The sequence below is a fragment of the Lutjanus erythropterus genome, chromosome 7 (genome assembly GCF_056507025.1).
Source record: "Lutjanus erythropterus isolate fLutEry1 chromosome 7, fLutEry1.hap2, whole genome shotgun sequence".
Lineage (NCBI taxonomy): Eukaryota > Metazoa > Chordata > Actinopteri > Lutjaniformes > Lutjanidae > Lutjanus > Lutjanus erythropterus.
This window is the reverse complement of record NC_139323.1, coordinates 2,415,007-2,442,078: the sequence shown is the minus strand read 5'-3', so window position 1 is coordinate 2,442,078 and position 27,072 is coordinate 2,415,007. Positions and strand designations below refer to the sequence as shown.

General features: G+C 37.3%; 1 protein-coding gene across 11 annotated transcripts in view; it reads left to right on the top strand.

The window, feature by feature from the left end:
- Window positions 1–27,072, top strand: part of nlgn1 (neuroligin 1) — a 421,649-nt gene that overhangs the window by 121,403 nt on the left and 273,174 nt on the right. For 5 of the 11 annotated variants that reach the window (XM_084722369.1, XM_084722375.1, XM_084722367.1 and 2 more), the window contains one exon: window positions 17,834–17,893. The exons of the other annotated variants lie outside the window; for them this stretch is intronic. In XM_084722369.1, the coding sequence (XP_084578495.1) occupies window positions 17,834–17,893 (60 nt within the window). The remainder of the gene's footprint in view (window positions 1–17,833; window positions 17,894–27,072) is intronic. 11 annotated transcript variants of the gene reach the window in all.

Below are 27,072 nucleotides of genomic sequence, written 5' to 3'. Positions count from 1 at the left end.
ATTTGATAAAGCAGCTAAAGGTGACAAGGCAGCTGTATATGATGAGTTGGGATAAGAGCATGTTGTAAAAGCAGTATTTTATTTTTTAATGGATTATGTTAATATTCAACATATCAACCCATTTTCTGTAATTATAACATGCTGGCAAAATGTTCCCTCTCCTCCTCTATGTCATTACTGTTGGCAGCTGAATCATGATTAAATCACGTGTTAAGGTCGATGCTGGAACAGTCTGTGAAGCTCTGAGGCCTGAGATCTCTGCTGGAGATAATCTTGAGAGAGCACTTTGTGGATATTTATGGAATCCAAACAGTCAAATTTAATGGTTAGAAATTTAAAAATATGAGATTCAGTCATTGGTCTTCAAAACCAATTCACACCTTATTTATGAATTCTTGAACTATTCCCTTTAATGTTAGTTAAAATGAGAGCAGGGTGGTCTGCCCCCTTTAAATGTTTTACTACACCTCTCAGTGATGTTATACTGTTGAGGCAGACAAGAAAGGAAAGCTATGACAGCACAAAATGAGCTGGGATTCATTCCCATGCAACTGCATGTACGTGGCTTTTACACTAATTAGTTTTGTCACCATGAAGCCCAGGGCTTCCTTTTTAAGATCTCCTTTACGTCATGTACACACAGCGGGGGGAAAGCAGGTTGGAAGATGCTGATTTCCACTAAAATGTGGCTCCTGGCTGTCGTGGTAGCTCAGCAGGCTAAAACACATGCCGTGTCTGTGTGTTTGTGCGTGTGTTTGTGTTCATGTGTGTACTAAAGCTCTTCCCGTTTCACCTTTTATGTCACTGTCGCTGCACAATTTCTATTAAAGGAAACACAACTTGAAAATTATGGTTGAAAGGAAATAAAATTTTGCAGACAGTTGTGTCTGTGGGGGATTCTAAAGAACCAACCCTCAACCTCCACTCGAGGTTTTCATTAGATATTTTCCACTTGTGCAGTAGAAAGGCCAAGTCTTCATATTTTTAAATGAAAATCAGTGAGCATGTCTTTAATTACATAAATTCTAATAACCCGGAGACCAGTTGCATAACTGCACTGTCACCAACATATAGAATTATTGGATTTCTGATGGTCTTGGCAAAAACAAAAAGAGGCTAAATCAGCTTGTAACTGATTATTAGCATTCAAGATAAGTCAAAGCATGGCATTTTTTAGTCTTACTGTGAAAAAAGTATCCCATGTGTTAAGGTACTTTAATTTAAATTGCTTAAATTTGAGGGAAATTATGATATTTAAATTATGATCTTAGTATAAAAGAGATTTCTGGTCTTAAAAGCTGACAATGATGGCAAGAAAATGTAAATATTACAAAATCATAAAAAAATTAGAAATAAAAATAACTTGACTAAGTTAGTAGACCCATGGCCAACATGAACTCAACCATAGTTCTATCCATTGGAAGTGCACACTACGGCCAAGGAGGTCATTTTCAATCTTTTAATAAAAACAATGCTGCTGCTCCCTGACTTTTCCTAGAAGTGTCTGTATTTTCATTTAAAATGTTTCTTATATAAATTATACGCTTTTACTTGTTTCCAGTCTTTTCCCATAGTCTGTGATTATTTTTTTTATGTTTTTTAAATTATCTTTTCATATTTATATTATTGTAAAATACATTTAATCATTTCTTACTGTGAGTAATTCTAGATTGAATTATAAAATTTGAATCAGATCATTGATAGTTATTATCCTACAGAAAAATACTGCTGTGAATATAAGCAATAAATAGTTTACTATTTGTGATGGCTGCATATAATTAAAATTTACAACATTTATATTTTGGTGTTATTTTATTTTTTAAAAGATATGAGAACAAGATGATAAAAGCATTTATCTCTTATTTTGGTATTCATTATGAGTCATTATAGAGTTTTGAATTCAAAGGTTTTAGTAAATATGGACTTCTGGTAGTTGTCATGCTAAAAAGAACTTATTAAAACAGAAACAGAAAACAGATATGAAGTCATTAAAAAACAATTTAATAACAACGTTTAAGAAAATGGAATGAGAGAATAATGAAATGTGACAACAAGTTATAAAGGTTAAAGGGGTTTTGGTGATTTTTCCTTCCTTTGTTGTGTTTTGTCCAGCTGCATGTGTTTTCTCCTTGTGCCTGTGTTGTGTTGAGATGCATTCATCAGTCTGCGTCTCTGTATGTTATTAGATTGTGGTAAACACTTCAGCCAACAACTGGCCCCCAGTTTCTTTAAGGAGAAATAGAAAATGGCTTGACTTGTGTTGGAAGAAGTGGATATTTTCATTTTTCCTGGCTAAAAGCGGCAGCTGAAGCCGGGGAGGAAGCGCTCTGCATTGCATTGGCATTTTATCACTGAACCAGTATTACAGGGCACTTTTGATTTGCTTTGATAGTGCGATAATCCCTGAGATTTTTCACTTCACTGCCTTGAGATTTCCATTCAAGGCACTAAAATGTCAGCCTGACTTCAGTAAAAAAAAAGTTTACAGGTATGGACATACTTTTGTAGTGCAAAGCACACAGTAATACAGAATTATAGGCTTTTTCTTATCTGCTTCATTAAAAATAAAATACAAGCTGTAATATGCATGTTTTTGGAGCTTCTAGCTGCGCATAAATTCAATACATTCTACCAATGGAGCCATAATGTAGAGTTACACAAACATTCTGCTGAGTCTTGCCTCAAAGCCTGAAGTCAAAATCCATATTTCTTTCTTGTGTAAGTAGGGTCACAAACTGGGGTTTAAAACCTCTGCAGTTCCTGTCATGCCATATTTCACAGAGCAGTGGGTGAACACAGAGCTGAGCTGACAACTCTCACTGCATGAAGAGAGAAGGCTCGGTTCAAAAACAGCTTGACTCCCTGATAAATGGACTGGCCACTGGCCTATTAGCTGACAGTGTTGGTCAAAATGAGTCAGTTAACAGAGAGAGAAAACACTTGTCTCTTTAGATGTGAGACATACAGGCTTGACTCACCCTGGGATTTATTCGGAGAGACTGGTCAGTGACTGCTGAACCGCTCTGGCCGAGGTTCAAACCCCAGCCATGTCTGCTGGTGAGCTGAGTCAAGACTTGACAAAGTCAGAAACATAATGGCTGATGGCGGCAGTGAGGTTATTATAACCTCAACTTCAGTCGTTCAGGAGACTACTACTGACTGCTTTATTTATTCTCTTTACGTTTCTTTATTTATCTGTACTTACTCTGTGCTTGTCCCGCTGTAACACCCAATTTCCTCTCTGGGGCTCCAATAAAATGTCTAAGTCACACCCCTTCTGGGGGACCACCATTAGAGCTGAACCATTTTGAAGAAATATGTAATTACAATTATTTTGACTGATATTGCAATTGTGATGATTTGTAATATTAGTGGAAAGGATCAATTTTACATCATTATTCTCATTTTTTTATTGAAAAACACATTAAAATGATTATAGTGTCTTTTTTGTGGATCTGTCAACAAATATATTTTCTAAAGTATTTAATTTAAAATCATATTTTGACACACATCTGGCCTTTAACAAATATTGTGCATCCTGTGACTCAAAAAATGCAGTAGACCTTATTGCAAGTTTGATAAAATTTCAATTAACTGTTGACAATGACAAGACACAAATTATTTATTATTATCCCACTTGAATTGTGCCAGAAATTACACATATGATGTCTTTCAATCTAAAAGATAATTTTTCAAATCAAAAAAGTTACAGCTTGTCTTAAAATGTTTGAAATATCAGACTGTGAAGAAATGTAATTAGAAAGACAACACACCCAGAAGTCACATGAAGTTGTGATTCCTTACTCGTTCTTTCTCTTCCCGGCTGATAAAAGGACCAGAAAACACTGATAAAACACTTCAGGTAAGATAACGTTACAACAAACAGTGAGATTGGTGTTGGTGATGTGTGAGTTCACTGAGCAGTTTCACACAAAACTAAACTAAGTTGAACTATGCCAAACTGAGACTTTCTTGACTTGTATGATTATGATGATTATTGACTAACAAGATATGTGTAATTTGTGAGACAAATGGAATAAAAAAATAATTTATCTCATGCCACAGACTAACATTTACATATCTTAATAATTTATAAATCATGAACTATAGATAGCTTGTTCTGAAAAGTAAAATTTAAGTCTTATTTTAATATTTTTGTCCATAGACTGGTGTCACCAAATGGCATATGAATAACACACCACAATGTTTTCAGTCATTTTGCATGTTAACACAAATGTAGCGACACCTGCAAATTAGTTTGAGCTGCACTGCTGATCACACGTGACACATCTCACTCTCTGTAGTACGTACCAAACACGCCTTTCCAATCTGGCGGTCTATTTTAAACTGTTAAAACCTCCCAATTCTCTCTCTGCCTTGTCATTGCTGTCCTGCATCAGTATCGCTGCCTGTTCCTTCAGCCCCACCGCTGCCACAGCATCCACCTGCAGCCGCTGAAAGGCAGGGTTTATGGTATTTACTCATCATTCCTCAATAGGTCTACGCAAACACTAACAACGTTCTGCTGCTGCGATAAACATAAACGTGAGTTGTCTGACTGAACTACTGTTTTGACATTTCATGCCATTATGGCCAAAATACATGAGAGGACAGCAGGTTTTTTGTTTTTTTTTTACCTGCCACACTAACTACATCATTCACTGTTGAGTGCCAGCTGTGCTTTAGTAGAACAGATGCAATATGATTGGTTCAGAACAAGATTACTGATGTGAAAGCTGACCAGAGAGGGAGTAGGGAAGGCATGGTACGAAGCAATCAAACCTGATGTAAAAACACGCCACAGCTTCCTGTTTTCACATGACATCATCCACATAGAGGGGTGTTTTTCCTCACTTGATTGGGGTCTCAGGAGTTGAAGCAGGACTTCCGTTTGGGGTTGGTATTTTGATCACCCATGTTTGCTGAGTGACTGCAGATTTTTCACCCTCTTTCAAAGTGGAAAATGAGAAACAAGTTCTTAAAATGAAGTGGATGTGGAAATGCCCTTTAATGCTAGTAAAGTCATTACAGTACATGATGAGCTTTCTGTTTGATCTGCTGCTTTGATGTTTGACTAAAGCGTGTCCCGGGCCTAATGCTCCCACACTCACATCTTTACTGTGAAGGACATTTGACTAATATCCTACTATGTAAGACCTCAGCCAGGATTCCTGCTGCTCGTCTCTTCTTTCAGAAGTCAGGACCTTGATTCCAGAGCAAATCTCATCTTGCCCCCCCCCCCCCCCCCCCCCATGCAGCAGGCTTTCTCAGTACATGAATGGTTCTGGAAAATTAGAAAAAGACACCAAGGGGCTCGTGACATTTATTTTTATACACTTTTTTCAAGCACTCTACTTTCCTGCTCGTTTGCACACCAGTCACACATCTTTGCTGATGTCCTCCCCTCGCAGGCCTTTCGCTGCTTTGAATTGACTCACTGACATTGACAGTGTGGGTGTTTGTTTCGTCAGCAGGCAGGAGACGGAGAGAGAACAGAGGAGGGATGGAAGAGTAAAATTATTAGTACAAGGGGACGGGGTGGAGGAGAAGGGGAAGCGTGAGCAGATGAAATGGATGGGAGAAATGCAGGGTGGGTACCAGACAAGGTGAGAGGGACATCAGAGCGGCCTGCGACACTTTCAGATCTCAAAAGCATCATGCCTCAGCTGGTTCAGCGTTCAGGCAGGCCGGGCCACTCACTGCTTGTGTTTGCAGTGAGATATTTTCAGATACTTCAGAAAAGGAGCGAGTTATCGACTTGGAACTTGGCATTTCTGTATTCACAGCAGCAGATGTTCTCTTTGAATGGAGCCTGTTACTGGGTGGGTTTGTAGCTTTTATGCTGTTTGGCTAATGAGTTTCTACCTGTTTGTTTGTTTGTTTGTTTGATTGTGTTTTACTGCCATGGCCAGAATAAACTGGTAAAAATGATTTCCAATTTTATTATTTAACCACACAAACTTTTGCTTTGCAAAGTTTTTTTGTTTTTTTGTTTTTTTTTTAAGTAATTGCTGCCCGCATTCTGTTCAGTTTTAATGTTTTGTCAAGTGAATGAAATGCCACATTTTCATACTGAATGCTAATCACTCCTCAACGCAGCACCCAGAAATATTCAGTTTACTATCAGAGAGGAGTAAAGAAGTCAGGAAATATTCACATATATTCACAGATAAAATCAGAGAATTTTGACTTTTTTTTTGTTAAAAAAAAGAAAACTCAGAACGATTAATTAACACTGTCACAATCTTGTCAGTTGAAAAAAAGGTATTTCCTGCAATGATTATTTTCATTATCAATTAATCAGTTGATCATTTTCTCTATTAATCAATTAGTTGTTTGGCCTATAAAATGGCAAAAAATGTTGCTCAGTCTAAGATGACATCCTCAACTGTCTCGTTTTGTCCACAACCCCAAAATAATCAGTTCACTGTCAGAGAGGAGTAAGAAGCTGAAACGTTTCTCTCAAAAAAAAAAAAAAGACTCATTAACAATTAATCAATTATCAAAATAGATGCTGATTACTTTAAGATGACAATTATTAGATGAATTGTTGTGTGTTGAGTGTTTTATGTTTGTTGTTAGATTTATTAGTTTGTTCAGCCGTTCCTTCCCTTGCTGTGCTCAAGTTATTGATTGATTGATTGATTGATTGATTTAAACCCAATAAATTGTGAAATTTCCACCCAGTGAAGCATTTTTTGACTAGGGGCCATGATTATGTCTTTTCTGGAGCTGTTTGTGTATCCAGATTATTATTATTATTCCATTACATGTAATCTATTTCTCCCCATGCCCAGACATTAGAATGACTTTATGGTAGGGAGGCACCGATCCCCCTTTTTTTCAGACTGAGTACAAGTACAAGTACTTACGTTTGGGTACTTGCTGATACTGAGTACCGATAAGAGTACTTCATGGTGTACTCAGTGGTATTTTTTGCAAAGATCATTGTGTATTATAGTTGTAATATAATGATTTTCTAATGCATTAATCATGTTATCACGCACTATAATATGACTATAAGTTACTCTAAGGGGTCCTTGGGTGCTTTGAGTGAAATGTTACATTTCCAAATGAAAAAAGTCTGTTAAAAGTCATTGATAAACCAAATAGGCTCTACATTTCAAAATACATCGTCATCAGTTGACATGACTTATTAACCATTCTTTATGGTTAATAATGCACTATGATCTTTGTAAAAACAAGTTAGTAAGTGACTTATTGTACTTGAGCTTACAAATCATTATTACAGTAAATGCATTGTGATTGTTGTTAGAAAACATAATGAATATTGATGAGTGCATGTAACTAGAAAATGTCAGCAACACTTTTGTTTTACTTTAGCTTTTGTTGAGTGGAATGATGTGAAAGTCACAAAGCAGTTTAGTTTTAGGGATGAACTGTACCTTTGAATTTCTGCTTCCAGTCACTCCTAAATTTCTGTTACTGTTCTTTTCCACATATTTAACCAACGTTTATTCAGGGAAAATTGACTGAGCACTCAGCTTCTTTACAGCAATTCCCCGAGTTGACATTCATACAGGCAAAAATAATATACAATGCAATGTACAATGTAAAAATATCAACAATAAAATAGTTAAAATATAGGAAAAATCTTTTAAAAAACAAACAAACAAAAAACCTATATTAAAGCCTCACAGACAAAAAGGAGGCAGTGTCTTTCACTAGTTTTTTTTGTGTTCCTGGTTCTTCTGTAAGGATTGTGTCAGTAGTTTGTAAGTCAGGCTTAGTAAACCTAGACCTCAGTAGTCCTGACACACTGGTTGCTAGTTGGCAACATGTGCTTTTTGCTATTTTTATAATCTTAAACTAAAAGATTGGAAGGAATCAGGAAGTTTGTGGAATTGTAACATGGTTTTGGGGGTAAAACGTGGTAGTCACAGGGGACCACACATATTAAAGGAATAGATATTAATGTCAGTCTCTTGTAACATGTAAGTTTAATAATAATAATAATAATTCATTATACTTATATAGCGCTTTTCAAAATAAAAAATAAGAGAAAGGAAGAAACAACAGACAACAATATAGTAAACAACAAAAAGAAAAACAAACAAGCAAGGGATAAGGAGAAGAAACTGTCAGTGATTTAAAGCAGTGTTGAACAGGTGAGTCAATTTTTTGAATATGGGGAGAGAGGGGGCGAGGGGGTTTGTCTTTTTGTTCATTATTTCATCACCTTTACCCAAATGGACTGTGTTGTTTGAGACCAGGCCTTATCACCTCCATGTTACTGCACATCTACACAAACAGCACACAGACTCGGGCATTTATTTAGTCTTCAGTCTCCTGGAGGATTATGTGTTTTCCTGATAATGTCCACATTACTGCTATTATGATACTTTATGGAAGAATCAGACACTCGTACGCTCATTCATCAAACACTACTTTTTCAGATTTAGTTCAGTTCTTCTGGTGAAGATGATTCTCAAGGAATCATTCTCAATCCTATCTGTGTCTCCTCTGTATAATCTTACTTCATATGCTGGAGGCAAAGAGCCTGATGATGATCTGGAATATTAATGCATCACCCCCCCCCAACACACACACACACACACACACACACACACACACACACACACACACACACACACACACACACACACACACACACACACACACACACACACTTCCATTTCAGATTGCATAATCTTATGATCTATGTTAGGACACATTTTTCCATTTACATGACATATTTTAGTCATTTCCCAGACACCTCATACATACTGTGTTCTGCAGTTGTCTGGGTAAATGGCAGCATTATTCATTTCTGTAATACTGTTTAGATGGATGCTTTCATAGAGGCAACTCTTATTGCTCTTATATGTAAAATATTAATGTCAGAAAGCTCAGAACATGAAATGCAGGTGGTTTGGATGAGACTGAGACTTTGAGACCACCTGGTCAAGCTCAGGGAAAGATTCTAACCACAGTTAACTCTGGAACAGCCAAGGCGCTCATTTTGACCATTTTAAAAATTATGTGTGGAATAACTGTTGAATTAAAAAACAGAATATTGTTGGTAAATTTAAATATATTAAATAAAAATATTATATATATTTATATATATATATATATATATATATATATATATATATATATATATATATATATATATATATACATATACGGTGTGGAGGATGTGTGGGCGTAATGAGTTTGTGTCTAATAAGTTTAGCTGCTGAGAAAACACAATATTTTAACCACAATGATTGTAACTCCCAGCTTCTAAAATAAATATTGGATATAAAGTTGGACTGAGGTGTCTGTGATTAACCCTCATCCTTCCAACATATGTAACACACAAGGACTTACAGACTGGGGTCCCTGGGGGCGCCAAGAATAAACTACTGTAATCATTGTAGCAAAATGTTACCTAATTTCTTAATAACAACATTAGGGAAGTTACAGTTAATTTCCATGTTGTGTATGAGGAAAAGAGACAGAGCACACAAGGGAAACTGTGGGCTCCTTCAAAATGATCTCAGCATGTGATACTTTAAATCAGCAGCCATGGCAACATGAAGTCAATCAATGAATAGTTCCATCTATTAAAAGTGCAGAGGCAGAATTGGGTGCTCTTGACTGGAGTCTCTTAGAACCCAGATATATTGGTATTTTAATAAAAACAGAAACAAGAAAACAAGGTACAAAGTCATTAAGAACAAACTGAGAGTAATGAAACACTGGAATGATGGAATAAAGCTTTGGCAAAAAATAGAACCCAGTCGGTGGGATGAAGGTTAATGAGATGCAGGAGGAACAGATTATTAGTTTGATATGCATGTGAGAAAAATATGAAAGCTATGAACAATGACCTGAAAAGCTCCCTTTATCTATTAACATGCAGTCTCCACAGTCCCTTACTTCGGCTGTTAACTCGTGCAACGGGCTTCAAAATTTGATCATGAGGTGAGGAACATTAGTCAAGCTTTTAGAGTTGTCATGATACCAGAATTTTAAACTTTGCTGCAAAACTAGTTTAAAAAAAAATGCTTGATAACTCTTTAAACACCATGGCAAAAGAAAGCAGTCCAGACAAAACAAAATAAGTTTTTTCTTTCTTTTTCTTTTTTTTTTTTAATTAATAATCTGCACTCAGTGTTGGGAAACAGAAACAGTCACTGAACTGTCTGTTTTTGCTGCAAGACAAATTTCAAGCAGGACAATAGGTCCTGAATGAGAACTCCTATATTCATCCTCAGTATTCCACTATTTGTTATTTATTTATCCACTGGCTTAATATAGTTTTTTTGTGTTTATGCTTATTGTTTTTGTGAATAGCATAAAAGGAACTATAATTAACATATCATTATAGAAGCCTGTGTTGTAAAATGAGCCATAAAGTACAATTGTAGTAGGTCACAAAAACAAAGCACATTTAAAAGAGGATTGCAAATTTGGTGCATTTTTCTTCAACAATAGTTGAAAACACTGACAATCAATTAATCATTAATAATTAATATGATACAAGACATTTTTCTCACTTCTACAGTTGAGGAAATCAGTGCCTTTGTCTTTCTTAGAATCTTATCTGAGTCATGTTCTGTGTTTTAAGACGTTCGTCTCATCATCACACGTCCATCCAGCAGCGTTCCCGTGCTTCCTCACTGCTCACAGTCTGTTACTTCCTCTGAGCACAGGCTTTGCTGAAGTGCATTAGACTCCCAGTTTTTACCTTGGGGAATGGATTCTGTATTTATAGTTTACAGCCTGTAGGGATTTTATCCAAGGTCAGTAGTAGATTACCTATTTGGCTCATTGAGCCGTGCGCTCTGTTAGATCCCCTGTTTTTTAATGTGCATTGGTGATTGATTAAGCCGCTGTGTTTCTATGCTGCCGCGGACCTTGACTGATGCATACAGAGAGCAATATGTACGTATGGATAGCTCTTGTGCTGAATGTGCGATCGATGCATGGACTCTCCTCGCAATAATTACCTCATCCAGGAGAGGGGGAAAGCCTGAGGGTTGAATGTGTGTGTGTGTGTGTGTGTATGTGTGTGTGTTATCCTTGCTTCCCAGCTGGCTTTTTGAGTCATGGATTGTTGCAGAGTGCCAGAGAGCGTGAAACTCCTCTTCATCAGTCTCCAATCAATGCTGATGGTGGAGAGAGGAAGGTATGATGGTAGGAGAGACAGATAGACAGAGAGAAAACAACGAACTGCAAAAGACAAAGAGAGACAGAGAGCACAGATTATAGACTGAGAGACTGGAAATCAAATTGTAATATTTGCTGCATGGAATGATAGGTAGAAATCACAGACAGGACAAAGTGATTACAGGGGCTGTTTCTGCTTCTTTTTGGCTTGACAGGAAAATTCTGTTTCATCCAACTCCAACTCACTCCCTTTTCCCTTTTGTTAATGACATTCTCACCAAGCTAATTGCAGAGATGTGGGGACATGACTACTTCACATTAAGAAGTTTGATGCCACAAAAAGCCTGAGCTGCCAGGTTCTAACTCCAGGAGAGCCAAACTTAATTGGGAGAGAAAATAAAGTCCAGCGATAAAACTGTTACCCAAACTGTCCAGTTTAATCATCATCAAAGTTTACACGCTGACTTTCCATGGTTGTGTGAACACAGTTTTCATGTCCAATGAAAGACTGTTACTGACATTTCAAATGTGCTTATCCTCAGTTTCATTTCCAAATAAAGTTGGTGAGAATCTGGAGAAACTGTTTTTTGCACAACTTTTTTCAACAATGTTGCTGTGTTTGCAGATCTCAGAAATTGCAATGGAGTGTGCAACATTATAACAGCTGAGAGAACAAGAATGACTTCTTCATGACTTTGCCAGTTAAATAAAGGTAGAATTTAAAAATGTCTGATTTCATGGCATTTTTTCTAAAAACTTGAAGTTGGGACAGCAGCAAAAAAAAAAAAAAAGAGTTGTAATTTTTTTTACATTTAATGTATATATGCATGTGTCAAAATAATATATAGTGATGTGAAAATGGCAGTAACAACAGTCATGAATGTTCATTAATGCAGAAATTAACAATTCCAAAATTTATTAATAAGGCCTGTTGTGAACTGTGTCATGATGGTTTGTAATTTTTAAAAAGGAAGTCCCCAGAAAAACAAGTTTGGGAAACAATTAGCTAGACAATGTCACATATGCTACAACAATGTCTATCGCCAGCTTTTTTTTCCTCACAAATACCGTCGTACACCATTCACCCTGGTCAAATGTCAGCAAGTATGAAGGTATGAAATAGGTTAGTCAAGGCCCTGCCCAGTAATGTTCCTGCTTTCATTCATAACAGTCTTCCCGGCATATTCCATATTTATACTGCAGAGTACTGCTGACTGACTACATAATCCTGTGCAATAACTTAACAGTGCAATAATTCAACTATCTCCTGTCATACAACATTTATATTTACACTGATATATAAATAAATATGTTTGTGTCATGATGCACATTGTGTACACGATGCTTAGATTTCTTATTTCTTATGCTATATCTCTACACCTATTCTATTACAGTACATAAATGTATAATAACATTATTATCACTGTTTGGGAAACCAAAGCACATACCTTTACTCTATATATTCTGTTTATTATCTATTGTTGACATTTTCTCTCTGAGTACATTTGGTAGATTGTACATATTTTTGTACACCTTTTAATATTTTTCTTCTAATTACACTATGGAATATATTTTTCTATTCTTGACAGGAGCATCTGTAACATGAACAATTTCCCCCCAGGGATCAATATATTAATATTTCTGATTCTGATATTCCCTCTAATGTTACTAGGTCTTGAGGTGGGAAATTAGTGGTGCAGATTTCCCAGTAAAATTGACATGACCCCCTTCCAGGGAAAAAAAATTACTTTCACCCTTGGAAATAGTAGTTTGAAAAAATAATCTTAACACAGTTGTTCACACTAGCTTCTTCTTGAATGAACCTGACCTCAGAGCTGCAGAAAAACCTTGACTTACTGTTACAGTAATTTATAATTTTTCAAACAAACATTCATTTCAAACATCTGACATCTTGACACGGAATGACGGGGAGAGAGAAGGTGTATGGGTGACAATATTTTCAGGAGATCACATCGATGGAAAGAGAAAAAAAGATTGTTTAAAAAATGAAAAATGAGAGAAACAGAGGGACACAAGCAGAGCAGAAGTGTAGGACAGAGCAGAGTGTGTTAGAATGTAAGGCTGACAAGATATAAATAAAGATACAGAGTGAGAAGAGACACAGTCAGATGGAGGGAGATGAAAAGTCTCAAGTTCCTAATCACTGATCAGGGCTGATGCCAGCTGAGACCTCAGCGGTGTCCGTGCTTGTGCTACACACACACACACACACAGAAATCCACGCATATGCTCACAATAGCAGGTGGGGGAGTGCAGGTCAGTGTCGGGGCCTCCTTGTCACTGGGCAGTTAAGAATTGACACCTGATTGCTGTGTGATCTCTCTCTTTCTCTGTATGTGTGTGTAGTCCAGAGTGTGTGAGTGTGTGTGTATGTAAGATAGGAGCTGTCATGCAGCTGTCTTGTCTGCTCTGATCCCCACTAACCCTCAGTCAAACAACATGCCACTGTAATAGCAGCACATGTGCAGTCCAGAGAGTGACCACATCAATCACATTCTCTTTGATTCTCACTGCTCACTCCAACCTCAAACTTTTTATTAGTTTTTTAACCTCTTTTTGAAGGCAATTTATTTTACAAGGGCAGTAGTTTACAATATGTCAGCCATTCTTGAGAATTGGGACAAATCATGTCCTACCAAAAAAGCCTTTAAAAATTATTAATACCAAGATTCTACTTCCAATCTTTTGGTGAAAATCTTTTCTTATATACAGTACACTGCCTGGCCAAAAAAAGTCACCACCTTGATTTATCTAAGCAAATAGTTCAGATCTTTCCATTGGATAATTACTTTAGTGATTAATATGTTTGAGCTGGTAACAAGTTATTGAACTCTAACTGATGCAGTGAGCAGCTTCTCATTTCTTAAACAACCATGTCTGAAGACATATCCTGTCAGAGTTCTGTACAACTTAAGTCAACCAGTGTAACGTAGATTCTGATGCATTGTGTGTACAACAACCAGATGTTTTGGTGACTTTGGTGCAGGTGAAATTTGCAGCTTGATAACTCAACTGGATGACAGAGGGAGTGCACTACTTCTGTTGCTGAAATGTGTCAAAGGGTCTATACTGCTCAAGCACTGGTAAACTTTCTACTAAAAAAGGGTTAGCTATACCCTGTCTTCCTGGTTTAAAAAAGGCTTGAAAACTGCTCAAGCACTGGTAAACCTTCTATCTTAAACAAATTCATTCAATAATATTGAATATATTGAATAATATTGATGTGTCTCAACCATAACATGTCAACTCTGTAGTCCTTCTATAGCAAAGCTTAATAAGAATTATGGTTTAAAAATGTGTATTTTGATTAACATTAAGAGAACTCTGAGACACTTTAAAAAATAAAATGGCTGCTCATGTGACAGAGTTAGCATCTGTATAAAATGTCATCACTAGGAGGTTGGTCCATCACAAGGTTTAACTGCCCAGAGTTTGATCTTTTAAAATACATTTTCCAGCATAACTGAAGAATAAAAATCAATCATTTTTCTCCCAATTCTCAAGAATCGTCTTGAATAAATTTTTCTGGATTGTGAGTAGTAATTAGTTGCAGCTCAACAGAAAAAAAGCTATTTGTTTGTTTGTTGGAGGTAGATTAGTTTTTTGTGTTTTTGGCCTTGGTTCAGCTCGACTTTTACTTTGAATTACTTTGAGTTCATTCACAAAGTTGCACCTTTTTGTAGTTGGAATTATTTCCCTTGAATTGCTGTCCAGTGTTCAGATATTGGTTTATACACTGAGCACAAGGTAACCTTTAGCAGCTGTATCAGACGCAGCCAGGAAGCCTTTTTTTAACACATGGTTAGTGTTGTGAAACAGTCACAGTTGGACAGGCCAGTCTGGACTAGAGAGTGTTGAGCTTAAGTGCCCAACACGCGTTTGAAAAGATGGAGACAGGGAGTGTGAGGGGTTAATGGTGGTGGAATAATAAAAAAAAAATAATAACCACATTCTTTAATTTGTTTAATCTCCCACAACCCCTGTGTATTATTGCTCTGACAGCGATCTCTCAGTTCAGCCTATAAACAGGTAACACATCCCTCGACAGCGGATGTTTCTTAGACATTTCACATTTTTGAAAGAAGTGATTCTGGTGTCTTGGTGCTTATTCAGCACAGAGAAAGCACAAGTCAGCTCTTGCTTATCAAATTGCTTGTTGAATTCACAAAAGAGAGCTGGGAGACTGCTGTAGGACAGAATGATATGCAGGGAGCCGGCTTCCTCTTTAAAGCCACTGGAGAGAAATGGTTGAAATAAACCAGCAGGATGGTGAATGATGGAGGGATTATTACTCATTAACATGAGCTACAGACTTAAAACGTGGATTTTTTCAGGATTCTCTATCCCACAATCACATGTTCAAACTGATGCAGGAGCTATTTTTCCACATTAACCTTTTTCACAGAATGTGCCTTTTAACCTTTGTTATGTTGAAACTGACTGCTTTATCGGGTTTAGAAAGTCAAATGGAACTGAAGTAGATTAGCATAAAATTGCTGCTATTTGGTGCTGTGGCTAATGAAGCTAGTTTGGACAGGATTGGAGTGCTCATTTGCTCATCAGTAGATGACTGTTTGAAGCCCTGTGGCCTCACAGGTTGTGGATGCCACTGCTTTGTGTGTGTGTGTGTGTGTGTGTGTGTGTGTGTGTGTAGGCTTTATCACTGCCAGTATATTATTCTATTTTATGTGTGTCATGCACCCTGCTAACATACATCCTTTACTTCAATACTGCATGTTTACAGATCTGTTATGTAGCATCTGTGTGTATCTTTCCACTGTGTGTGAGTTCTCTTTGTGTGTATGATCTTTGTGTGTGTGTGCGTGTGTGTTACTTTTGTTTCAGCTGGCATGTGTTTATGTGTCTGTATGTGGAAGGAACTTGTATTAAAATGACAATTTGTTACTTTTAATAAAGAAGCAGCTGACCACTTCCCCTGTCAAACAATTCCACCAGGTCATTGTAGGTAATAACAAGGTAATTACATGCTATGACACTGTCTCAAGCTCAGATATTTTGGCCTCAGTAAAAAAATGACAGTACATGAGGGAATACTGTAGTCTGACAATTGGGAAATGAGCTCACTTGAGAACTGATCACATGTCTGTATGTTAAATATATGGCTACATCTAGCAGCCAGTTAACTTAGGTTTAGCAGAGATGGGACATGTGCAAGTCCTGAGTTACTTTGGTGAGAATCAAGCAAGTCAAGTTACTCTGTTATAAGTCAAGCAAGTCACAAGTCAACTTAGCTGGTAAACTTAGCTTGTTTGCATTGTTTACCTGATTATATGGCCTTGAATCAGTCCCCCAGTTTGACTTCAATGATACTTCATGTTAATAAAATGCATAATGGATTCAAAGTCAAGTCTAAGATAGGTCTGTTGTGTCTTTGTAGGTTGCCAGGTTTGCGCACATTGCACTAGAAATCTACCTTGGGAACGCTAGATAATTTCTTACTCAGAACCATCTGGGAAGTCATCCTTATAACAGTTTGGAAAGAGGCAGGCATTTGGCAGGTGACTGGATGAACTGGACTTCAGTAACTCAGTAACTGCCTGCGTTAATCTCTGATGACATATCATGGTCCCTTTATGATTTATTACATTAAATTCATTACAGGTTTCTCCTTTAAGTAAAGAATGTTTTGAGTCATCTGTTTCAAGTCTAATGATAATCTCAAGTCATGAATACCACATCAAAATCAAGTCGAATCTGTCATTAGTGTTAGTGAGTCCTTAACTTATTTCGTGTCATGTGACTGGCGACAGGGGGAAACAGCTGTAGCCTGCTCTGTCCAAAGTCCTGTCATTGGCTTGCTGTTTTCCCATGTTTCCGGTTTTAACGTCAAGCTAAGATAACCAGCTGCAGCCGTATATTATACAGTACACACATGAGAATGGTATCAATCTTCTCATTAAAATCTGATCAAGAAAACTAAAAAGTGTGTTTCCCAAAATGTTAAACTATTTGTTCCTTGAACAAATTTGATTTGTTGAAACTAGACGTGTCATAACGTGCTCACTGCTTTAACTTTGAATTCTGAGTCAGCGTCAAGTGAGAAAATAAGTAAAAAAAAAATACATTAACCATTTGTAAACTGAAATAAGAAAAAAAGAAAATCAAATAAAAAAAAAGAAATCAATTTGTGTGTGTTAAGGCCACACACATTTAACAGACTGAAAATACAACAGGGGGAGTTTGTCACATGCTTCTGTTAAGTGCTCTGCTCTTAATCATGCTGCTTTTTTTTCAGCCTCTGCCTTTTTTCTCTGCTACAGTGATGATTTCCAAATGTTAACATAATGTCTCTGATATGTATAATTGATGCTACTGTATGCACTGTTATGTCTTTTGATCCTAAGAGGTTCATCCTCAGTTAAGTCTTCATTTTCAACAGAGAACTAATATTTTTTCGCCTCTTTTTTTAAAGTCCCTCTTTTCTTGCTCCTTAACTTTCTTAAATTAACTCATATACAGTAAATTTCTACTGTAAACATGTGAAGTGGACACTGTGGTAATGTTTACCCAGCGTCCGTGTCAGTGTGAAGATTTTTCAAAAAAAAAAAAAAGGGGCTATAGAAACATTAATTGTTGACGTACTTTCTTATCTTTTGAGAGCATCTTTTGAAAGCTGTGTGTGTTCTTGATCACCCTGTTTTCCTCCATCTTCTCCTTCTTGGTCCTATAGGTCCCCTTACAAAGAAACACACTGATGATTTAGGTGATAGTGACCGCACGGACGACGAAGGTATTTTTTCCCCCCCTCGATGCCAAACTGATTTGCATGACAAGGGAATCCAAACTTACCCTTTCTCCTCCAATTTTTATCTTCTTTGATTTTCTTACATTTCTTGTCCTTTTTTTGAAAGTGATGGACATTTTCTTTTTGCTCTTTACTCGTAAACTCTCTTTTTGGGCTGGATGTGTTTTGTCCTTTTCAGCTTGATGTCTAAAGTTTACATGTCTACCACCATTCTTTGATATTAATACTGTAACATAGACTCTCTGCTTGGATTTGCTCTTTCCTTTACCTTTTCTTTCCTTTTCTATGTTGCATCCCACCAGCAGATCAAGTAGCTATTAACCCCTCAGTCAGCTCTTAACACATTTTTGCATGTTTTTTCTTTTAAATCGTCTCGTTTATAAAATCAAATCATGTCCAAATGATCAAATGCTGGCTAACTGGCTTGCACCTATACTAACACTTAGCCTTGTTCACATTTTGGGCGTCAAACCAATAACCTTTACACATGAAGAGTCAGAGACAGTGAAAACAATCTGGCCAGAACCAGTGTATGCATTCCTCTCAGCCGTGGTTGCTGCACAGACGTGTGGGTTGTTATCTTTCCTGGCATGGTTTCCTCTCCTACAGGGCAAAGTCGAGGCTAATTTACTGCACACCAGCATGTGAAGCTAACTTTCTGGTCAACCACCCGCAGTGGCTGCTAGATTCAGATTCTGAGTCCCAAGCTGCCAAATTAGTTGTTTTTGTAGCTACATTAAATATGGATTGGCGAGCAGACGTGACAGACTTGGCAATAATAAAATGAGCCAGCATCCGGGTGGAGCTGATTTCAAGTGACATTACTGTCATCATGGTTTTAAGTGATCATCTGGGCTCTCCATTTTAATGCTTTGTGCAGAGCACACAATCAAAACAGCACAGAAATACTCGAGTTTCTATTGCTTGGTTATTTCGATGGGCCGCTTCATGTGGCTTCTGTCAATACCATGATGTTCAAAGTTTGAGGACTGCTTACACAGCAGATTGTAATTAAAATTTTGCAAGCACAACAGAGGAGACTAAATAATCTCTGTGGTTAAATTTAATCACCACAGTTTGTCTGAGTAACAGAGGAAGGAGAGGATGGACCTACATTATCATGTCTGATCATGCTAGTAACAGCTAACATAGATGATCTTGGAGATTTTAAAGTGGGCAGACAAGCTAATAACTACAAGTCATGGATTTCCATTGATCCTCAAATAAACAAAAACATGGTTGATGATCAATACCGATACTTTTCAACAATACCATATCAGTACTTTTATTGATAAGTATTGATCATAATTTGGTTCAAGGCAAGTTAAATCATTTCCTGAGTTATTACACTTTGCTGCATTTTCATCAGATTTAGTGAAGTGAGCCCACCGATTTAAAGGTATTGCCCTTGTGGCTGTTTATGTAATGTGACATAAATACATCATTAGACAAAGACTTTATCAATATTTTGGTACTGAACAGTCAGGAACTGATACTAGATTAGTATCAGTTCTCATTACCCATTCCTATCCTTACTGATGTGAACTTAGAACCACCACAATGTAAACTGTACATGTAAAATTCCTGCAATCAAAATTGTACATGAGAAGTAAAAGCTCAAAAATATTATTAAAGAAAAATGCACTTAAAGTATCAAAGTAAAAATAAAAGTTCTCATCATGCAGATTACCCCTTTCTGAGACAAAGAAAACAGTTTTACAACTGTCCCTGGTCTCCCCTACTTTATTTTTAATTGAGCCTAATTAATTAATTATTTGTATTTGAAAATGGAGAAACTGCTAATCAAGGGTTGAGTTTTACTGACATAGTGGTCAATATGATCGCTGTGGCTCGAATTTTTGTAGACACTTTTAGGAAAAGTCAGGTACCTGCAGTGTTGTATGTTTTTAGTTTAAAAAGATTATTGTACAAATAAATTTGAAAGCAGTCAAAATGAGCGCTTTGGCTGTTCTAGTGAAGGTGATCAATGAGAAATATTGATAGATTCCTTACCAGGAAAGAAACTCCACACTAGTACTGATGCCTTCACTGCCTCACTGTATTAATAGTGTGCACTTTAGTATAGAATCACATGCATACATGCAAGACATGTTAGTTAGCTCATATATCTGTGGCCTGATTCAGTCAAACTCAGTAAATGTTTGGAACTAATTCACATGGCAGCACTGAGGTATCTGCTCTGCACACGTGACTGTGAACGCTTGAAAAACAGATAGGTGAAATGTAATAAAAATGCACGAACATTTCTCACATGCTGTTGCTGCTTTTTAGGCATTTAATCCATATGAGTATTGGGTATATACTGATGAAAAGGAATACTTAAGGGATACTCGACAAAGATGATGGGACTGAAACACTGCAATCGCTCCTCTTGATATTGAAATTAAGTGCCGCTTGAAAGCTAAGACAGTGTGCTGGAAATCCATTAATCTCAATAATACAAAAAGATGAACCTTTGCTTAGTTGCCATAAACAAGCAGGCCTTTGAAAAGTCATATTAGGAATAAAATGTCCTTGATAAAACCCTGAGATAGAGTCGTATCCCCTTAAGGCTGCTGCAGTGCAACTTTAATGACAGGCAGAAAGTCTTAATAAGGCACCTCTACTGTATAATGTGACGAAGTAAACAGCAATTACATCCAAATAAGACTCACAACCACCCGGATCCCTTTGATCTATGCCATCATGCTGTTTTTCTGAGAGCTCACACACACACACACACACACACACACACACACACACAAACCAATAAGATTAGAGAGAGTCACACAGATCTATTCAATGAAATCCCAGCAAGCTTCAAGCATTATCTCGATAAAGGATGCGGAGCAGACAACTAATCCAGTTTAATATAGAGAAAAATATGCTCGAGAACACACACGCAGCCGCACACTCTGCCGCCCTAAACGCTCCAACTCTGATTAACTAGGGCCCCCCCCCCCTTCCGGCGGCTCTTGGTGCTCTTAACCTTTGACTGCTTGTGGCCTTGTAGATGCAGCGAGGACATTCCCCTAACCTCCCTGCCCCTCCCAGCCGGCAAATCTTGGATTTTACAATCTCTTTATACTCAGTAAAGCTGCTGTTTGTAATCCTTTTGTGCTGGGAATAGAGATGTAAACAGGAAAGTCCCTGAGAGCTGAGGATTTGTTAGAAGCGTCGTCTTTTTTCTTTTCTTTCTTTCTTTTTTTTTTTTTTTACAGCGAATATTGCTGGAGTGGGTATACACAAGTGGAGATGTCATGAACTGTGGTATCTACAAGGCTATTATGGGGCCCCTGGTACCCTATATAAAGTATTATATAGCAATACCTGTGAGATATTAATCCGACCATACACTATGGATATATTACTTTGAGTGTGGAGGGCACAAGGATATAGATTTTGCTGACAGCATGAGGACAAGCCTGGAGCTGAGGAAAGAATGATAAAAGATCAACAGGGGAGTGTGTTACCTTGTTGCATCCAGCTCGCCCAGGGGCTCCAGCTGGTGACATATCAGGTGGAACACCAACTATTGATGCCATGTACAAGTACATGGAGGAAAAGGGAAACCTCCTTTATCACTACTCACCATCATAAAAATGGAAATAGAACAATTGATATTTAATTTGCATAACAAAAAATTAAAGAAAATAAAAAAGTAAACTAACAAATGTAAAGAAACAAAACAATGAGGTTACTGCAGAGGAGCGCAGTGCTTGAATTTTAAGTAAAATGTGAATGGAGCAAACTGTTCTCTGTGAAATTGCTAATAGTATTTTTTTTTTATTTACCAAGAATCATCTGATAAGTCATTCTTAGAAACTGTTTGGAAAAGGGCAGGCACTTTCAAAAAACACTTTGCAGGTGATTGGGTGAATCATCTGTCTGTCACGTCTAATACAGCTAACATCAACGTATCAGATCAAACTCTTGCAGAAGCCGGTCGGAAGAAGAACGATAACATCTCTTCTTTCAATGAAACAATACTCTCCAGTTCTGATGTAACTGATGCTATCACAGTATCTACGTCTTCTCTTCTTCCTGTCATCATACCTAAAACCACACCCATAGCTGCCAGTAGCTCCTCCTAGGACACTGATTGGCTGCGCCACTTTGGCTGCAGAAAACAGAAACAGATAATTTGAAGCCTGGCAAGATGGATCTTTGTGTGATCTTGTGAATCCAGCTGCCTCTCAAGCTGACACTAAGGTTGCTCCAATCAGGATTTTTGGGGCTAATAACAGATCGATGAAAGCAGCATCAACCAAGACCGATCACTGATCACAGGGTCTATTTAAAGCCCTTTATTGTGTAGCATTATTCATTTCTTTTGGTATTCTTAACAACACTGTACATTAAGTATAAGTATACAACAACTTGAAAATGATCACAGTGTATTTGGAGACATGTTGTTCAAGTACATAGCTGCTGATAGCTATTGGATTTGATATTTAATTTAATAGAATTTGTGCTCATGACTAATTGTCAAAATGCTGCAGTGAAAGAACAAGAAAGCAATGCCAGATGTAGGTCTGTGTGTTTCAACAAAGGAAAATAAGAAAAAAAAAGAAAACTTTATTGTTTGTGGTCTTTGGAATACAGATTTCTGAGCTTATGAGGTGTGCTTGAATGCCCCACGATGTCTCTTTCCTGGTGTGTGTGTCACAGTCTGACACAGACAGCAGTATGCCTGTAAATGACACCAAAATGCCATAAACATTTAGCCACCAGTGTGGTGGATAACTTTCTGAGAAATCTACCTGCATTTGATGCTTGGCAGATGATTGGTTCTTCTCATCAGCCTCTATAGAGACCATTGATCAAATGATTGAAAATGAACATTGGCCAGCCACAGTTGGTCCCTGATTGGAGCACCCTCATCCTGTCATCTCTTCCTGACATCCACACATGCAACCAGCAAGCCCTCATACCAAACCTAAACAATGGAACAGTTTGATTGCCAGCACCCACCAAAACTCCAAAAATTCTTTAAATGAAAATGTTCCAGTGTACCTCTATGGTTATTGACCCCTTATGTTTCAGTGGCTGAAAATACTTTAACATCAAAGAAACAACCCACTCACAGTTAAAAGAAGCCAGTGTTGACAGCTATAGAGTCAATCATCCATCCATCCATACCTAAGCCGTTTTGTAAAAGATATGAAACAGAAAGCAGATTGAGGAGAGTGTTCACATCATAAGACAACTCAAGAAGTTTCTTTTGTTCAAAGGATTAAAGCAATGTGCGTTTACTACAATACTAACCATGGATACAGAAAAATTGGTGCGCTATGTTACACTGCTCTGACTGATATGTCAGGCTACTCTTCTGTTCAGATAGATCTCCACCTGTTCTGGCTCTTATCAGGCCTATCAGATAAACTGTGACTCTAGGAGGTGCAGATGTTTTCACATCCATATTTTAGTGAACTGTTGAGTTGTAATTTGAGAAGGTTTGCGACTGGGCAACCATTTTTACCCATTTGAAAAAGAACCAAGCACTGCATCAACTTATATGTCACTGTATGTCACATATTTTGTTGCTCTGATTGGTTGTTGGTCCATCCATTGTGTCTGGAGGTATTTTGCCCTGTGCCCATCAATAATGCTCCTTGGAAACTGAAAATGAATTGAGAAATTACAGACTGATCCAGGCGATGCCAGGCTACTATAAAGCACTATATCTATTAAATTTGGGTTTCATTACCTTCAATGATTAACTTCGGCTGATGGGAAGAATATAGGGCAAACTTGGTTTTGAACACTTCTGTATTTTTAAGCTCCAGGTCATAACAAAAAATTAGAGCTTCCATCGCTGTAAAGTTGGATAATGATGTGAACGCTAGTTGCATTCAAGGAGCTGGTAATTGGCAATAGAAAAGACAGTCATTAACCTTCAATTTGCAGGAGGTCAGTGGTCAGCAGGCCAACATAAACATATTGAGCATCACAGCTCAAATATACATGTTATTATGATGTGCAATATCAGCTCCTATTTGCAAATGTTATATCATGGTAAGCAAATATTTATTTGCATATGGGAGAAGTAAATATGCAATCAAGTCATTACATGTTGGTATTCATGCCATTTTACACATGCGAGTGGAATGTTCTAATGAGTAGCACAGCACACAGCACAGTTTGACTGATCACACAGGAGTTTTTCCTTTGGAAACATTTGAATCGGAGCTCACCACTGGGCCTCATTTTGTTTCTTGTTGCTTTTGCTGAGAGTCCCCGTGGCTTTGCTCCCCGCAGCAAAAAGGCTGAAGCCAGGATAAAAAAAACACCCCTGTTCCTTGTGTCTGCCGTTGGTTTGATAAGTCCTCTACACCGGCAGAGGGAGAGGATACCGAAGTTGTTGCAACAGCTCCGGGGCATCTCCCAGGGTTTGCTCAGAGAAATCTAAAGCACCTGAATCTCTTTGATCATAACCCTCATCCTCGAGGAAGCAATGATCTAGTCCATGCTGGCATGGTACCTATCCTCCAACAAACTCTCCCTCACCCACACTCATCCCCGGGAAGATTGAATGGTCGAATCGCTACAAGATTGCATCTCATTTTAGTTCCTCTCAAAGTAAGCTTTAATCTCACTGCTCGCTGTGAAAAACCCTGAAGGACGGTTGGATATTCCTGCCTGTTTCCAAACACCTTTACCAAAAACTGAAATCATTCAGTTACTTAAACAGACAAATAAAATGACACATATATTTATAATAATCATGTAAAAAATACACGTTCAGCTACATATACCACTCACCCATTCTTGAGATTTGGAGCAAATTATGCAAATTATGTCCTTTAAAAAAAAAAAAAACATCAACACTCTAATTCCATATATATATATATATATATATATATATATATATATATAAACATTTCAAAAACAAACAAACAAATTCATTCAATAATATTGCTATCAGATGTGTCTCAACCATAGCATGTCAACTCTGTAGTCCTTCTAAATCAAAGCTAAATAAGATTAAAAATGAAAAGGACAATTAAAAATGTGTATTTTGATCAGATAAAAAATAAATTGGCTGCTCACCACGACTATACTGTGAAATTTTAAAAAATGGAAAATTATGTCAATTCTGTAGTAATCATAAGGTTGGCCTGTTACAATGTTTAATAGCTAACGGTTTGATCTTTTAAAATATATTTTCCCAGCATGATTAAAAAGTTCAGATCAAAACCACCTCAAAATACAGTTTTGTCCCACTTCTCAAGAATGAGTACATTACTTCATGCAGGAGTCTGATGGAAAGAGATGAAATTTGCAATCAGCTGAATGAGGATTAATTGATAAGTTAGGGGAATGAAGGGATAGACTGGGGTTTAGAGGATTTTTTTTGGCTCTGATTCTTGCAGTGGCAGCCAACAAATGATGCCAGGAAACCATACTGAGAGCAAGCTGGATTGCATAAACTTAAAACCCTCAAGGCACAGAGTGTTCAGTATACGCTGGGACTTGTTTCAGCCAGTAAATCCAGGTAAATTCAGGTAAATCCATCAAATGCTCAAACATTGCCAAGACAATTTTATCCTAACCTCCCCTCATTACCGCTGACCTTCAGTGCTGAGCAGAAAGAGACAAGCCACCCTGGATGTATCTCTGCAGCAGAAACGTATCTCTTCATATAATAACTGAGAGCACTTATACAGTACACATACAGCAGAAGTGTGTCATACAGAGTCTACGAGAAATCGTCCATATTGGATTTGCTTGAAAGGAAAATATATCATTAATATATGAACGCTTTGCTAGAACCCAGGAGCATTTTTACAATCAAGAAATACTAATATCAGTCTCACCATTCAATTAGAATAATCACCAGTGTTCTCAATATCATTATCATTGTCATGGTTACGCCAGTCATTATGCCTCATAGTTGTGATATCATCATCATTATTATCATGGTTGTCCAATAATGTCATCACTCTAACAGGTAACACTATCAGTAGCATCATGTTGGCCTAAGCATCATCATCATCATCATCATCATCATCATCATCATCATCATCATCATCATCATCATAATCCAGGTTGCCATCATTATCATTATCATCGTCATGGTTGTTGCTATCATCATAGTCAGCATTGTCGTAATTATTACTATCATGGTTTTCATCAACATCATCATCACCGTTGTTGCTATCATAAACATCATGGCTGACAACATCTTCAGTATGTACATGATCTTCAGTGACATGGTCATTACCATCATCATCATCATCATCATCATCATCATCACTATTGCAGTTGCCAACATTCTCATAATTATGTACATTATCTTCATTGACTTGGTTATCACCATACAGTAATCATCATTGCCATTGTCATTGCTATCATCATCATCATCATCATCATCATCATCATCATCATCATCATCACAGTTGCCAGCGTCGTCATCATCATGGATGTTTCCATCATCATAGCCACAATCACTGTCATTATCATCGCCATGGCTGTTTTATTATCATTACTATCACGTTTATCAGTGTCATCAACATCGTCATCATTGCCAAAAATATTAACATCATCGTCTTCATCATAAGCGTCACTATTATGGTTTCCATCAACATCTTCATCATCGTCATGGTTGCTGCCATTGTCAGTGTGACATTGTCATTGCTGTAATGGTTGCATTTGTTATTATAATCAATATCATGGTTATCGCCTTCATCATCATCATCATCATCCAGGCTGCTACCATCATTATAATTGACAGTATCAACAGTATCATGTTGGCATGAGTATTATCGTCAACTTTTATCAGCATCATCATCAGCGTCACAGAGTCACTATCACAGTTGCATCATCATCATTATCCACATTATCTTTATTGACTTAGTTATCATCATCATTAAAGTTACCCTTGTCACTATCATCATCACTGTGACATTGTCATTTCTGACTGACTTTATCATTAAAATCACTATCATCATCAGTGTTTCAGCATCATCATCAGTGTTACGATTGTGATTGTCATCATCATTATAACCATCATGGCCGACACCGTTATAAATATGTACATTATCTTCACTGACATGGTTGTCATCATCATCATCCTCATCATCATCATTCTTATCACTCTTGCCAACATCATTGCTATGGTTGTTGCATCATTATTGTCAGCGTCATCACTGTAACGGCTG